The sequence below is a fragment of the Lynx canadensis genome, chromosome X (assembly GCF_007474595.2).
Source record: "Lynx canadensis isolate LIC74 chromosome X, mLynCan4.pri.v2, whole genome shotgun sequence".
In the NCBI taxonomy this organism is placed as follows: Eukaryota; Metazoa; Chordata; class Mammalia; order Carnivora; family Felidae; genus Lynx; species Lynx canadensis.
In genome coordinates this window covers 18,011,686-18,024,977 of record NC_044321.2, presented here as the reverse complement: position 1 = coordinate 18,024,977, position 13,292 = coordinate 18,011,686, and the positions used below count along the sequence as shown (strand labels likewise).

At 39.3% G+C, this 13,292-nt stretch overlaps 1 protein-coding gene across 1 annotated transcript in view; it reads right to left on the bottom strand.

The window, feature by feature from the left end:
- PHEX (phosphate regulating endopeptidase homolog X-linked) overlaps nt 1–13,292 on the bottom strand; it is a 228,066-nt gene that overhangs the window by 53,362 nt on the left and 161,412 nt on the right. Inside the window, exon 16 of the mRNA XM_032592115.1 lies at nt 7,708–7,811. Coding sequence (XP_032448006.1) covers nt 7,708–7,811 — 104 coding nt within the window. The remainder of the gene's footprint in view (nt 1–7,707; nt 7,812–13,292) is intronic.

Sequence of the window (13,292 nt, the reverse complement as noted above, 5' to 3'; positions counted from 1 at the left end):
TCAAAAATAATTTTTAAAAAAGAGTCTACATTCCACTTTAAATGCATGGACTACTTAGCTCAGGGCTTCGCAAAATTTTTTCTGTAAACAGTCAGATGGTAGACAATTAGGCATTTTGTAGGCAAAGAGGCAAAAATCAAAGATGTTATATAGGTACTTCTTTCGTAAGAGAAAGGGTTCCACAAAATTTTATTGATAAAGTTAAAAATAGAACAAGTGAGTACAATTTTTTGTAAGACAGCCTGTTAATGAGAAGAATGGAATTCTTTAGAGGCAAAATAACATTTTGCTTAATTGGGATTCAGAGTTAGTGCTTCATATCATTAGATCGACTACAAACATTTATCTCTAAAAATCACTCTTTGCTCATGGGCCCCACAAAAACAGGCATCAGGCAAGATTTAGCTCACAAGCTGCATCGTGCTGACCCCTGATTTAGAGGCCTGTGAGTTTCTGCCCTTTATGATAAAAACCAAGCAATCTGTCTTAAACTAAATTGCTCAAAATAAACTCATATAGATCCCTTTTCAAAACAATCATTTTACTGATTTATATCTAACAGAAGAATTATGGCAAGCTAGTAATTTAAGTCAGACTAATATGAAACTGGTAGGAAATCCAAGGGTTGATTCTAGTTGATCGGCCCACACCTTCTCCCTATAAAGAAGTCCACAAATACATCATTCTATTATCATTAGAAGTAACAGTGGCCGTAGGAAACTCACTGAGCGCTCACAATGCCCTAGGCACTTCCTATTCGTAGTCTTCCCCATAGCAACTGTAGGAATCACTAGCCTATCTCACAGATGAGGACAATGAGACTTAAGAAGCATTATGTACTTGTGCAAGGTCTGCTGTGACTTCAAACCGGTTCTCTTAAGTGTTACAGTATACCGGAGACGTTACTGGAAATCAAGAGAATGCCTCCTCTAGTCAAAACTGAAACATGTACTCCTTTCCATAAAATGTGTACTCTTTTCCTTCAGAGTTAGGATTAGTATTTCAATAAGCCCCAATGTTTAGCAAACAAACTTACTGGCTGGTCTACCTTCTTGAGGAAACAAGTGGAGGGGAAAACACTTTCATCGTTCTAAGGTCACTACCTGAGGTAGGTGGAATTATGTTCAGGTCCTAATCCCTGGATCCTGTGAAGAGGTTACATTACATGCCAAAAAGGACACTGCAAATACAATTAAGGTTAAGGAGCTTAAAACATGGATGGTCTCCTGGATATCCAGGTGAGCCCAATCTAATCACTAGTCCTTAAAAGTAGAGAACCTTCTGTGTCTGGAGTCCCAGAGATGGCGGGGAGGAAGTCAGATTCCAAGAGTTAAAAGGATTCCACATGCCGTTGCTGGCTCTGAGATGTAGGGACCATGGTGCAAGGATCAGAGAGAAGCCTTTAGAAGGGAACAGTGGCTCCCAAATGACAGCCAGCAAGGAAGTAGGGATGTCAGTTCTGAAACTGGCAGGTAGTGAATCTGCCAACAACTCAACAAGCTTGGAACAAAATTCTTCCCAGAGCCTCCAGCTATGAGCCCAGCCAGCTGACAACTTGATTCCAGTCTTATGAAACCTAGATCCCAGAAACCAGCCAAGGCATCCTGTACTTCTGACCTACAGAACTGTGAGATAATACATTTGTGTTATTTTGAGTTGCTAACGTTGGGTAGTTTGTTACAGCAGCAACAGAAAATTAACACATTACCGTACAAAGAACCCAGCATTGGTATGTCTGAAGATTGAGTCAAGTCCTAAATGACAATGGACTGAAGCGTAATAGGTACAAAAGATGATTTATATCCCTAGAGCTCATCCCTTCTCTCCCCTGCCTTCAGCAAAGAATGAACTTGCAAAATGTGAGGATAAGGGCCATGCAGGAAAAATGATTCTAACTGCTGATGAACAAAGGTGGACAAAACAAAGAGATCAAACAATCAGACGGGGCCTGATGGGGCCTCTGAAGCTTCAGCAAGAGTACCTACAACCTCTTATTTCAGGCCCACGATTTCACCTTTCCTGAACTCCCAGAGCTGGTGCTGTCTGTAAAGTATGTTTGGAGCCTTGATTGTACCCAGAGCTGATATTTAGTGGCTGCACCAGTAGATCTTACCACTTGTGGGTGCTACTGCTGCTTCTTATTGGTCACTGCCCACGCCAAACCAGCCATTAAATATTCTGTATATCTCCCTGATTATATCCAAGTGTATTATATATTTAGTTTTACCATTCTCTAGTATAAGGCTACCTATTCTGATTTTAACATGTGTTTGCAATTTTTTTTGCACTCCTCCCATTAAGAAGTGGAGTCTACATTCCTCTCCTCTGGATTATGGGCTGGCCTTGGTGACTTGGTTTTAAAACATAAAATGCAATGGAAATGACACCACGGGACTGCCTATGCCAGGCAATTAAGGGCAATACAACCTCCCCCTAGTGTGCACACAGGGTTCCTTCCTCCTCTCTTTCTCAGGAACCTACTCTTTGGAGTTTCTTGCTCAATCAGCACGCTATAAAGAAGCCCAGTATGCAAAGCCAGAGGCAGCCAACAGCCATCATCAGCCACTAGACATGAAAGAAGACCCCTCCCCCATGACTCCAGCTCCAGCCACTCTCTGACTGCAATTACATGAAAGCTCATAAACAACAAGCACCCCGCTGAGCCTAGTGGAGTGGTTTGTTAGACTGCAGGAGATAGATAACTGAAACACTGACAAGTGTTGTCCGTAGATGAAGTTGTAACCAATGGGTTGACTTTTCTCATGAAAATGTTTTGTCTGCCCATCACAACGGTTTTTAAAAGGACTGAACTGGAACTCCTTTAAATGAGGTGTACAATGACTAGTTCTCCACGGCCCCCACCGCCCCCCAACAGTTTACATTTGTCTACATCACCATCTGTTAACTGATTGGGCCCTGAAAGCATATGTGTTAACACAACTTGTCTCCCAACAAGATGTTAAGCTCTTTATGGGCTAAGACCATTGTCCCAGTGGCATGTGCTGATCAGAAGATCATTACATCTATTGAAATGAATTTATTGCTATATATACATCTACTTGAATAAACGAAAAGTGTCATTCAAGTGCTTTAAATTCTTCTTACCATGACTTTAGGGTGTTCCTGCTGACTGTGTTTGGGGAAGGATTTAGTGGACAAGGTGGGAAGAGGTCTCGTATAAATTTCAAAAGAAAAATATATGGGGATGAAATTATACTGGACAATGGAATACACAAAAGGAGTGTAATAATGAAATACAGTTGTTTAAAGACAAGGACATTGGTACTCTGATTTTTTGAACCATATAAAATAGATATACATCAGGCTAAAGTTTTACATTTTACCTATCAGCTCTTAAAGATAGTCAAAGGAATAGGGAATGGTCAAACCATAGAATACTTATTACTTTATTTCTAATATCCTGTAGATTATATCCTTCCCATTCCATGCTATAGAGAATGCTTTTACAAACAAAAATTCTGGGAAAAATCATAATTTGTATAGACATTTGATCTATTTTTACCTATTTTTTGAAAAGATAGAGAAAGAAATTCCAGACATGTCTGGTCACAGCAGAGTGAGAGTGAGTTAATAGGGAAGCTGACTTAAAGCCATTTCTGTCAAAGAAAGGGGATCCTAAGGGAAAAAATTACTTTTGACTCAAGCCAAGCAGTAGAGTAAATCCTCTATTTTTAAGTGAGCTGATGAAGTGACAATTCTGAGAACCAACCCCTCAATATGTACCTTCAGGGATGACCACCCAATTAACTCCCTTCTTGCTGACATTTCCCATCGCGTTAGAAACTTCTTAATGCACATTAGTTCGGCTAAAATGGATTCCATGAGAATGAAAGATAAAGGGTATTCATCTCCTATACCCACAAAGAAGCAAAATGTTATTTCAGGGCTTTGTGGAAATATAATCATGATGTGTTATTCAAAGTAAACTAGTGTAGTGGAGCTACTCCAGAATCACTCCCACTAGATTAACTCATCAATTTTCAAAACTAAAAGATGTCGATTAAAGCCAGTGGGTGTCATGAAGCTAAAATTCCCTACAATGCCTGAAAAGGAGCAGCCCAAAATTTCTTCTAAAAAATGGACTATCCTATCCCTTTACCACACAAAGAGGACCTTCAATTTCTTAATGTTACTTTCCCTGAAATAGACACTTGGTTTGAGGAAACAAGAATTAGTACTATTGCATGGATTTTCATTCGTGCATAACTTTTCCAGAAACATTAACCAATTTAATGTCCTTGTGAAAGAGGTATTTGTTTTTTGCTGATGGAGAAGAAAACTACACAGAATCATGCGGTTTGCCTAAGCCCACAAAGTCAGCCAACATTTTTCCAAGGCATGAATGAAATATGAAAAATAGACAAGGCCCTTCGAATCTGAAAGTCCATCAGTATTTTAGGATGATGGTAAAAAGGACACATTTAGGAGGTTTTCAATTAGCAGCACAGGCCTTGTCACACACCCAAAAGCATAATGACATTTTGAAACTGAATTAACTTGACAGTATCTCTAATATGGAGAAGCACAAACGCCAAAAATTCAGGAAAATACTGGTGACAAAAATATCTTGAATTATCCACAAACTGCAAGAAGAGTCTGAACCGATCTGAAGTAGATCTGAAAGAGCAGGATGATTCACACAGATCTGTGACTACCATCCTACATGGAGATGCTCATCTGGATACTGGAAAACATTTGCTGAGGTTGTCAGATTCAAGGAGCTATCTCTAGAACCCTAAATCTAAAATTTCGTTTTTCTTTTACATCTAAAATTTCAATTGACTGATTGAGGTTAGGAATGAAGCAGGAGAGACGGGCTGAGAGACACTGTGATGAGAGGAGAGAACCAAGGACACTGGAGCACATGGCTTGAAAGCAGTTGCCTGTCATTTCCAAAGAAGTCTGAAAACCTTCTAACCTATGTTCTTTTGACTGGAGTCAGGGATGGGTAGAGCAATGCTTCAGCTTTAGGCCTACTCCTTAAAGTGAGCACTTTGAACCAACTTTGTGGGTGGATGCTGTAGGAAGGCCAGAAGGGCAGAGGGCAGAGATAGGTAGATTGGGAGCCATGGGTAAGAGGGACAGCTAGTATTCACAGCTTAAGCCAAGGGCTGGTACAGAGCCTCAAGTTTCTACAGTCTAGAAAAGAGCAGGGAGTTGAAAGGGAGAGTAACAAGAGACCCAGAGAGCATAAAAAGAGCCAGTCAAATATCCAGAGACCAGAATATCAGCCAAGGTTAAAAAGTAGGCCATAAAAAAAAAGTGGGCCATGGAAACCAGGCTTCCAGCTATGATGAGATGAAATAGTCAGCAAATTCCTTCCACAAAAATCAAGTATAAAACTGGACACAATGGCCAACAAACAACCATTTTAGGGCTCTGGGAAATGATCATCAAATCCAAACAACAAACTGAAAAATGTTTAATTATGAAAAAGTGCTAGAGCTTGGAAGTAAGTAGAACAGGAGTCTGTGGCCTTCTTGCCAGGGACTGCTCCTGCCCTTCCCAGCATGGTCAGTGAGACCTCTGTTCTATCGGGACAGGTAGGGCGGCTGGCAAATCAGCAGCTTTGTTGCCACAGGGGGTGGACTCAGTTGGAGGTGGAGGTGAAAACCTGCAGCTTTGTCAGCTAAAAGTGGCAAACTTGGTAGAAAACAAATGAAAGGATGCCCACGGCTCTGCCAGCCTGAAATTACAGTTCCCATTGCGAAGACTGACAGGCGAGCCAGGAATTTTTTAAATATTTATTCATTTATTTTGAGAGAGAGAGAGAGAGAGAGAGAGAGAGAGCGCGAACACTTGAGGGGGGAGGGGCACAGAGAGAGGGAGAGAGAGAATCCCAAGCAGGCTCTGCACTGTCAGCACAGAGGCCGACACAGGGCTCGATCTAACAGACCATGAGATCATGACCTGAGCCAAAATCAAGAGTCAGATGCTTAACCAACTAACCCACCCAGGCAACCCCAAGCCAGAAATTTAAAAGGGAGATCTTAGAAATAAAATAGTCATAGAAGGGTGAGGTAAGATCTCCGCACACCCCTGGCGGCCTGGGACCCTAGACGCACATACAGGAAAGATTCAAGCGAGCCCAGTGGAAAGTGAACTCCAAGGCTAACTGAGAAATGTACTCCCAGCCCATACACAGATCAACTGGTAGAGGACAGAAGCCCTCCCTATTCCAGGTGTTTGAGCACAGGGTCTACCCCAATCCCTGGCAGAGCACTAAGCTGTGCAGGCACAGGGACAACCTCTAGGAAATGAGGCTCAAAAATAAACATAAGAATTTAAAAGATGAGAAGAGACCTCCATGGCCGCCTACTATATAAGGAGATAGATTCTGCAATCTAAGTCAAGGAAAGTTATCTTTTTTTAAGCCTCAGAAAAATTAATCAGAATCCATAGTTGTTACAATGTAGTATCCAAAATGTCATTTTCAACGACAAAAAAATTATGCTATACAAAGAGAGAAAAGTGTTAAAAAAAAATGCAGTCAATAAAAACTGAGCAAGGCCAGAGGTTGGGTTTAGCAGACTTGAAAGCAGCCATTACAAATTAGCCTACAGAATTAAATTATATTCAAAGAATTAATGGTAAATATAACAGTGACTGAACAAACAGAAAATCACAACAAAGAGAAACTAAAAAACAACCAAATGGCAATTCTGAAACTGCAAAGTACAATCACCAAAATGAAAAATTTGTTACATGAGTCAAAAGCAAATTTGAAAATGCAGAAGAAACAATCCATGAATTTGAAGACAGATCAACAGAAATTATGCAGTCTGCAGCACAGGGAGAAAAACAGTGGAGAAGTGGGCACCAGCAGAACAGTATCCAAAGTACCAGCAGGCAGAACCAACAGTAATCTAAACCTTACAGGGAACACTGTGTCAAGTGTATTTCAATTAAAAAAAGTGATCTAAACCTCAAGTGAAGATTTCTTAATTGTAAGCCTCTTATTTGATAAGTGGGGATAATAAATAGTACGTACACCTCACAGAAATGACAAGAGGATAAAATTAATTCTAACATGTAAAACACTTCCTGGCACATTGTCAACATAATAATGGTTAGATGCCATCATTAGCATCATACACATGTTGCTAGGGAAGGAAATCATGGCTGGCCTTGGCCCCAAAAGTTCCTAGGGAAACTGCCTACCTATAGGGAAAGTTCCTACAGGCAGCTGGGAGGAAGGGGAATAAATTATAACTGCTATTGGAGAAAAATTATACAGCCATCAGTTCTGTGACACTTACTGCTTCAACAAAATCTTCTAGTTACTTCATAAGTATACAATTACTTCTACATTTGTACCTATAGTTTGTAAGTATTTGTTCTTTTTTAAGATCTTCAAAAGTTTCTGCCTGAGTGTGAAATTCTAGAGCAATTTGTTTTCAATATACATATATTTATAAGTACATCTAGAAATGATTCACACGTTTGTACCCTAATAAGCATTCCTGCAGTATGTTTTGATGCCATAATTAGAATTAAGAACGGATTCATATAATATCACAAATAAGACTTATCAACACCTAACACAGATTTTGCCAAACCAAGGTAACTGGACAGCCAGCTACTCTGACTAGAGGAAATTACAAAATTTGACCTAAAGGGACTTCACTTCCCACCACATATTTATCTCTTTCACCTTCTTTTATTTTTTAATTTTTTTTTACTCACTCTGTTTTTGGAACCGCTTTTCTCAGCCAGAAGAAATCAGACTGTGCTAAATACTTGCGGGTTTGCAGGACATTGCCAAAGTAGTCGGATTCTGAAAACTTGATCTGAATAAAACAAACCACAACCATCATTGTTCAAAGTGCAGATAAAAGAGGGCTCTGCCAACGGAGAGGCTGCACTCCTCACATCACCTCCACCAGTTAGCCCAGTATCCACAAAGCCATGAAATTTCATCTCAGTGATTTTCCTTTCAAATAAAAAGCCCCAAAATCAATACAATGGTTTCTGGATCGCAGTAAAAAACAAGAGAAGCTGCAATAATTTATGATGCATTTCACTTGCTTTATAATTGAAAAATCTACTTTAACCTTTACAGAACCTATTATCCTAGGTTTGAAATTTCTTGGCTCACCTGAGTCCTTCATCTTTTCTAAAATGGGTACGTTATTTACTTGTAACGTAGGTTCTTCTAATAATATTCAGTTTAGTCAGCTAAAAAACTTCATTTAGCTTATAGATGATGACTTAGTCAAATGTTAAAATCCAATTTACTGTAATCAGCATTTGTTCATGAAGAGAAAAAAAATCAAAGTGATTCAGGGACTTATTTCCCATCCTGAGCACAATGGAGCCACTAGGATAATTCCATTATTAACAGATATTTGTCTATTACCACACAAAAAAATTCTCTGGTCACCAAAAACTAATGACATTATAGAGGCAAATCCTAGATTCAGCTTACATAGAAAAACAGGAAGCTGATGTCTCACAACAATTTGTACATTACAATTGGGAAACAGACATCAAGGATTCTTGAGTTCCTTATCTTTTTTTGGAAGGAGAATGGCAAACAATTTCAATTCTATAGCCACTCTCTACAAAACTAGCAGTACTTAACCTAAATATTATTAAATAATATCTGTATAACAGTAAAAGCAATGGTTTGTAGTAACATCTAATACTTTGGTTTTAAAATGTATTACTGGGGTGGGGCACCTGGGTGGCTCAGTCGTTTGAGCATCCAACTCTTGGTTTCAGCTCAGGTCACTATCTTGTGGTTCATGAGTTCAAGCCCTGCATCGGGCTCTGTGCCGACAGTGCGAAGCCGGATTAATATTCTTTCCCCTCTCTCTGCCCCTACCCTGCTTTCTCTCTCTCTCTCTCTCTCTCTCTCTCAAAATAAATAAATAAATAAACTTTTAATTAATTAATTGAATATATTACTGGGACAAATAAGAAAAATACATGTTTGAATAAGCAAATAACCAACAGTAATCAAATTCTTATCGGCTATATTTTTTGTGTATTTAAACCATATGATTTTAAAAGCAAAAATTAAAATACAGCAAACTCAAGTATATGAAACCCATAGGCATTACATTATAAATATACACACATGCACACACAACTTGATGGTTATAGATTTGACAGTCACCTATTCGTTGGCCAATGTCTGGCTCTCTTCCCTAACATACAATAGATACTCATTATGTCTGTAGAGTATCTCTGTTAATGATTCATCTTGACCTTTTCAGGGGTCAGGCCAAAATATAAAGGAAGGAGCAAAACAACTGAAGGCACAGGGAGAAATGCAGGAATGAAAGTATCAATTCCTGGCACCTTTGCTGTTCTACTTGACCAACCAATTATAAAGATACGACTTTAAGCTGTCCCTCCATCAAGCCTCTTAGTGAAGTGGCTGATAAACTGTGGTGCAGTCACATAATGGAAAGCAACATGGCACTTTTATTAAAAAGAGTGGCATGTATGCATGAACATGAAATAATCTCAAAAGCGATGCTGAGTGAATAAGGCAAGCTGCATGTATGAGCTAATTTAAAGTTTTAAAACATGTAAACCAATACTATATGTTGCTTATGGATACATACCTATGTAGCAAAAGCATAAAGAAATGCATGGGAGTGATAAACACTGAAATCCAGATAGAGTTTATATCTAGGGAAGAGGTAGGTAAGAAGAAAGGGCATCATTAGGTCAAGGTGGATTACAGAAAGAATTTCCATGGTATCTATTTTATTCATTTCAAATGTATATGTGCATTACAAAGCTAATGTAGCCATGTTTAATATTTATTAAAGCTGATGTGTTCAAAATTTGATTTTACATACTTTTCCAATGTTTGAGATGCTTCAAAATAAAATCTTATAATTGTTTGTATTTAAAAATAGAAGAAATTTATACTCAAAGTCTCAGAAGACACAGAGTAAGCTCCCTGTTTTAGGAGGCAACCTTAACTAACAATCCTAATGCATTCCCGAGTCATATAGTTAAAAGATGTGTCTGCTGTTCAACCCTTAGCCTTTTTTAGCTTTTGTTCCCAAGATAGCTCTGCCAGAACTTTCAGAATGTGATTGTAACTGATGAAAAATTCAGATACATTCTTGGGTTTCTCAACACTTTCTGGAAAATTCTCTCAAAGGAATTTCGTTCAAAAATAGTAACTTTTCAGTAATATCTGTGGGATCGGTTGTTACTTTTAGAAGAGTTTGCTAATCATGATACTTTCCTGTTCCATTAAAAAAAAACCCTTAGGGGCGCCTGGGTGGCGCAGTCGGTTAAGCGTCCGACTTCAGCCAGGTCACGATCTCGCGGTCCGTGAGTTTGAGCCCCGCGTCAGGCTCTGGGCTGATGGCTCAGAGCCTGGAGCCTGTTTCCGATTCTGTGTCTCCCTCTCTCTCTGCCCCTCCCCCGTTCATGCTCTGTCTCTCTCTGTCCCAAAAATAAATAAACGTTGAAAAAAAAATTTAAAAAAAAAGCCTTAATATTCAGGTTGTTCTATAGACATTAAACAGAAAACCATCCAAAAATTTCCTTAAAAAGAACAGGCCGAAGTCTAAAAATACTTTTAAATAAATAAGGTCCTACCACTGCCATAAAAATAATCATAGGGAACAAAATTCAGAGGCAAGTAACTACAATTTGTCCATGGCTTATGTATATTTAGAAGGACAATTTTAAAATAGTATTAATTATTAAACAGAATTTTGTGATTTCTTACCCTAGTTTAATCACTCTAGTCCATTTATTTAATGGAAAACACAGGTAACGGGACAAAATTTTACTTTTCTCTGTGACACAAGTTAAGTGTTTGGGGAGACAGAAGGGCCAGCATGTTATTCCCAAATGATGGATGGGAAAAGAGCTGAAGAGATTATGGAACTTGGCAAGGCCACATGGTTCAAATCATTAGGCTCCTACTTCAATGTTACTTTCATTGGTCTCAATAAGAATGCTGGTGATTCAACAGAAACAGTACAGGGAAGGAGGAGGGGACTGTAAGAACTAAAGATGGGAGGAGAAGCAGTGAGTAAATACATTATGACAGTTTACTTATCATACAGCTGTGAAAATAATGCTAGTTAAGGCTCTGGAAGACCAGGACAAGAGAATAAGTCATGGTAAAGGTCAGTATACAAAATTATTTGTAAGCATCAATTTCAGCAATACAAAACTAGAAAGAAAACAACACACTGAAACAGAAGTACGTATTATGTGCCAGTACCAATATCATGGGTGCTTTTTCATTCCTTTTCTCTATTTCCCAAATTTTCTACCATGTGATAATACTTTGATAATTTCAAATATTTCAGGAGGCCCTTCAATGAAAGGGAAAAAAACTATGAAACCCAGCAACCACTGGGAAATTTTCACTTGCAGAGATAGCAGCAACAACGAATGCACATAAACATTGTAAAGCCACCTATACTCTTCAAAAATAATGTTTAAACTCTGAAAGGGACACTAATTGTTTCAAAAGCCTCTTGTCCTGTTACTGGTGAAAACATAGGTCAAGCTGATAATGATTTTCAATCAATTACATCTGACTTTTCAACTGAGTGATCTTTGGGAAACTATTTGGGGCTCTCATGTCATTTCCTAGGAACAGCCATCCAGATCCGAAAATTCAGGGGAATGTGAATTTCTCTTCTTGGAAATCCTATCCTGGATGCCAAGCATCAAGTATCACAGACTTAAGGGATAAAGAGATAAAGCTATTACCACACCTCAAGGGTGAGGAACATGTAGGAAGGGCAGAACAAGGAAATGTGATCAGCTTCCCTGTAGGATAAGTACATGTTGATAAGACACTACACAAGCCAATAGGATGTACAGATTGTACAACACTTAAGTTAAATCCATGTAAAGATACTCAGATATATCCAAGTGTCTGTAAGAAAGGTTTTATGCTAGGCATCCATAGAATTTTCTAAAACCTTAATGAAATTCAGATTTCATACTTACATTTTCCCTTAGTTATGGCACAGTAATATGCAAGATTGCTGCATTTAGATGGCTTTGTCCATAAGTGTTATGTGTATATACATACGTACATACATACATAGAGATAATGTTCAAAATGTTGAACTTACATATATGGTATACTGTGGATGATGGAGTTCCCAAAAGCAGCCACATATGGGTGACTCTCAGGATCACCAGCTAGCACATCAGCCAGGAATCACATGGAACCAGATACCATGTAGCCTCCACTGGGGGAAAGAGGAGGTCATGGCCTGCTCTTGCCAGGGGAATACTCAAGACGGAGGCCAGTGTGTGGAAGTTAAGGAAGGCTAGCTGGAAGGTTAGCAGACACCAGGGCACTGCCCTCCAGTGGCAATTCTTGGTTCTTCAGGGCCATGGTGGCCAGAGGTAACTTGCAAGAACTCAGGACAATGTTTTGTTTCTTTACCTACTGTATAGAATTATTTACACCCTGTTTTTCCGGAGCATGTCACCTAAATATCACCTCACTCTTGCATAGCAGCAGTAGCACTCTCTGTCACTGACAAACACACACACACACACACACACACACACACACGCTCCACTGGCTAGAGAAGACCAAGACCCACCCCCAGAGAATATTGTGTGGGTTCACACATCTGTATATCTCTATATGTGTGTTTATATGTTTATGTATGTATGTGTTTATCACTCACCAGAAACACTGATCTCCTCTGAAAAAATTACCTAGATCCAATTCTCCTAAGTAAATAGAGGCCAGCTGGAACTCTGACTTTAGCCCTTACTCTAATTCTCCATTGGCTTTCACAAGAATGAGTGAAACGCCTAGTGGGGCCGACTATTTACCTACTGTGTCTCAGCTTATTCTGTTCTATAATGCTGGGGCTGGGAATCTGAAAACTCTATTTCCCAGGCCCGAGTGCCAGTTGGCTTCCTGCCAATAGGAGGCACTGGGGGAAATCAGCAGGTGGCAGGAGGTGAAAAGCTGCTGTGTTTGTTCTCTTTCATTCGCTCTCCTGTTTCTTATGATGATGCTGGAAGAATCTTCAGCCCCTCTTCCTATTAATTCCCCTCACTCTGAAATGTCTAGTGTGGTTGTGGCTTTCCTGGCTAATAGGCTAATGCGCCAACCCTTCCACAACTGACGCCAACTTGCTCTTGAGCCTGTTTTCATCAAGGATCAATGAAAGAACACTTTGTGAGGCTAATTTGAAAATGGACCTACACCTACATGTTTAAGCTAACTAGTAGGTTTTCCCGCATGCTACTCGGGATTCACACAAAGGGCATCTCCTGCTCTTTGCAAAGACTAAATTACG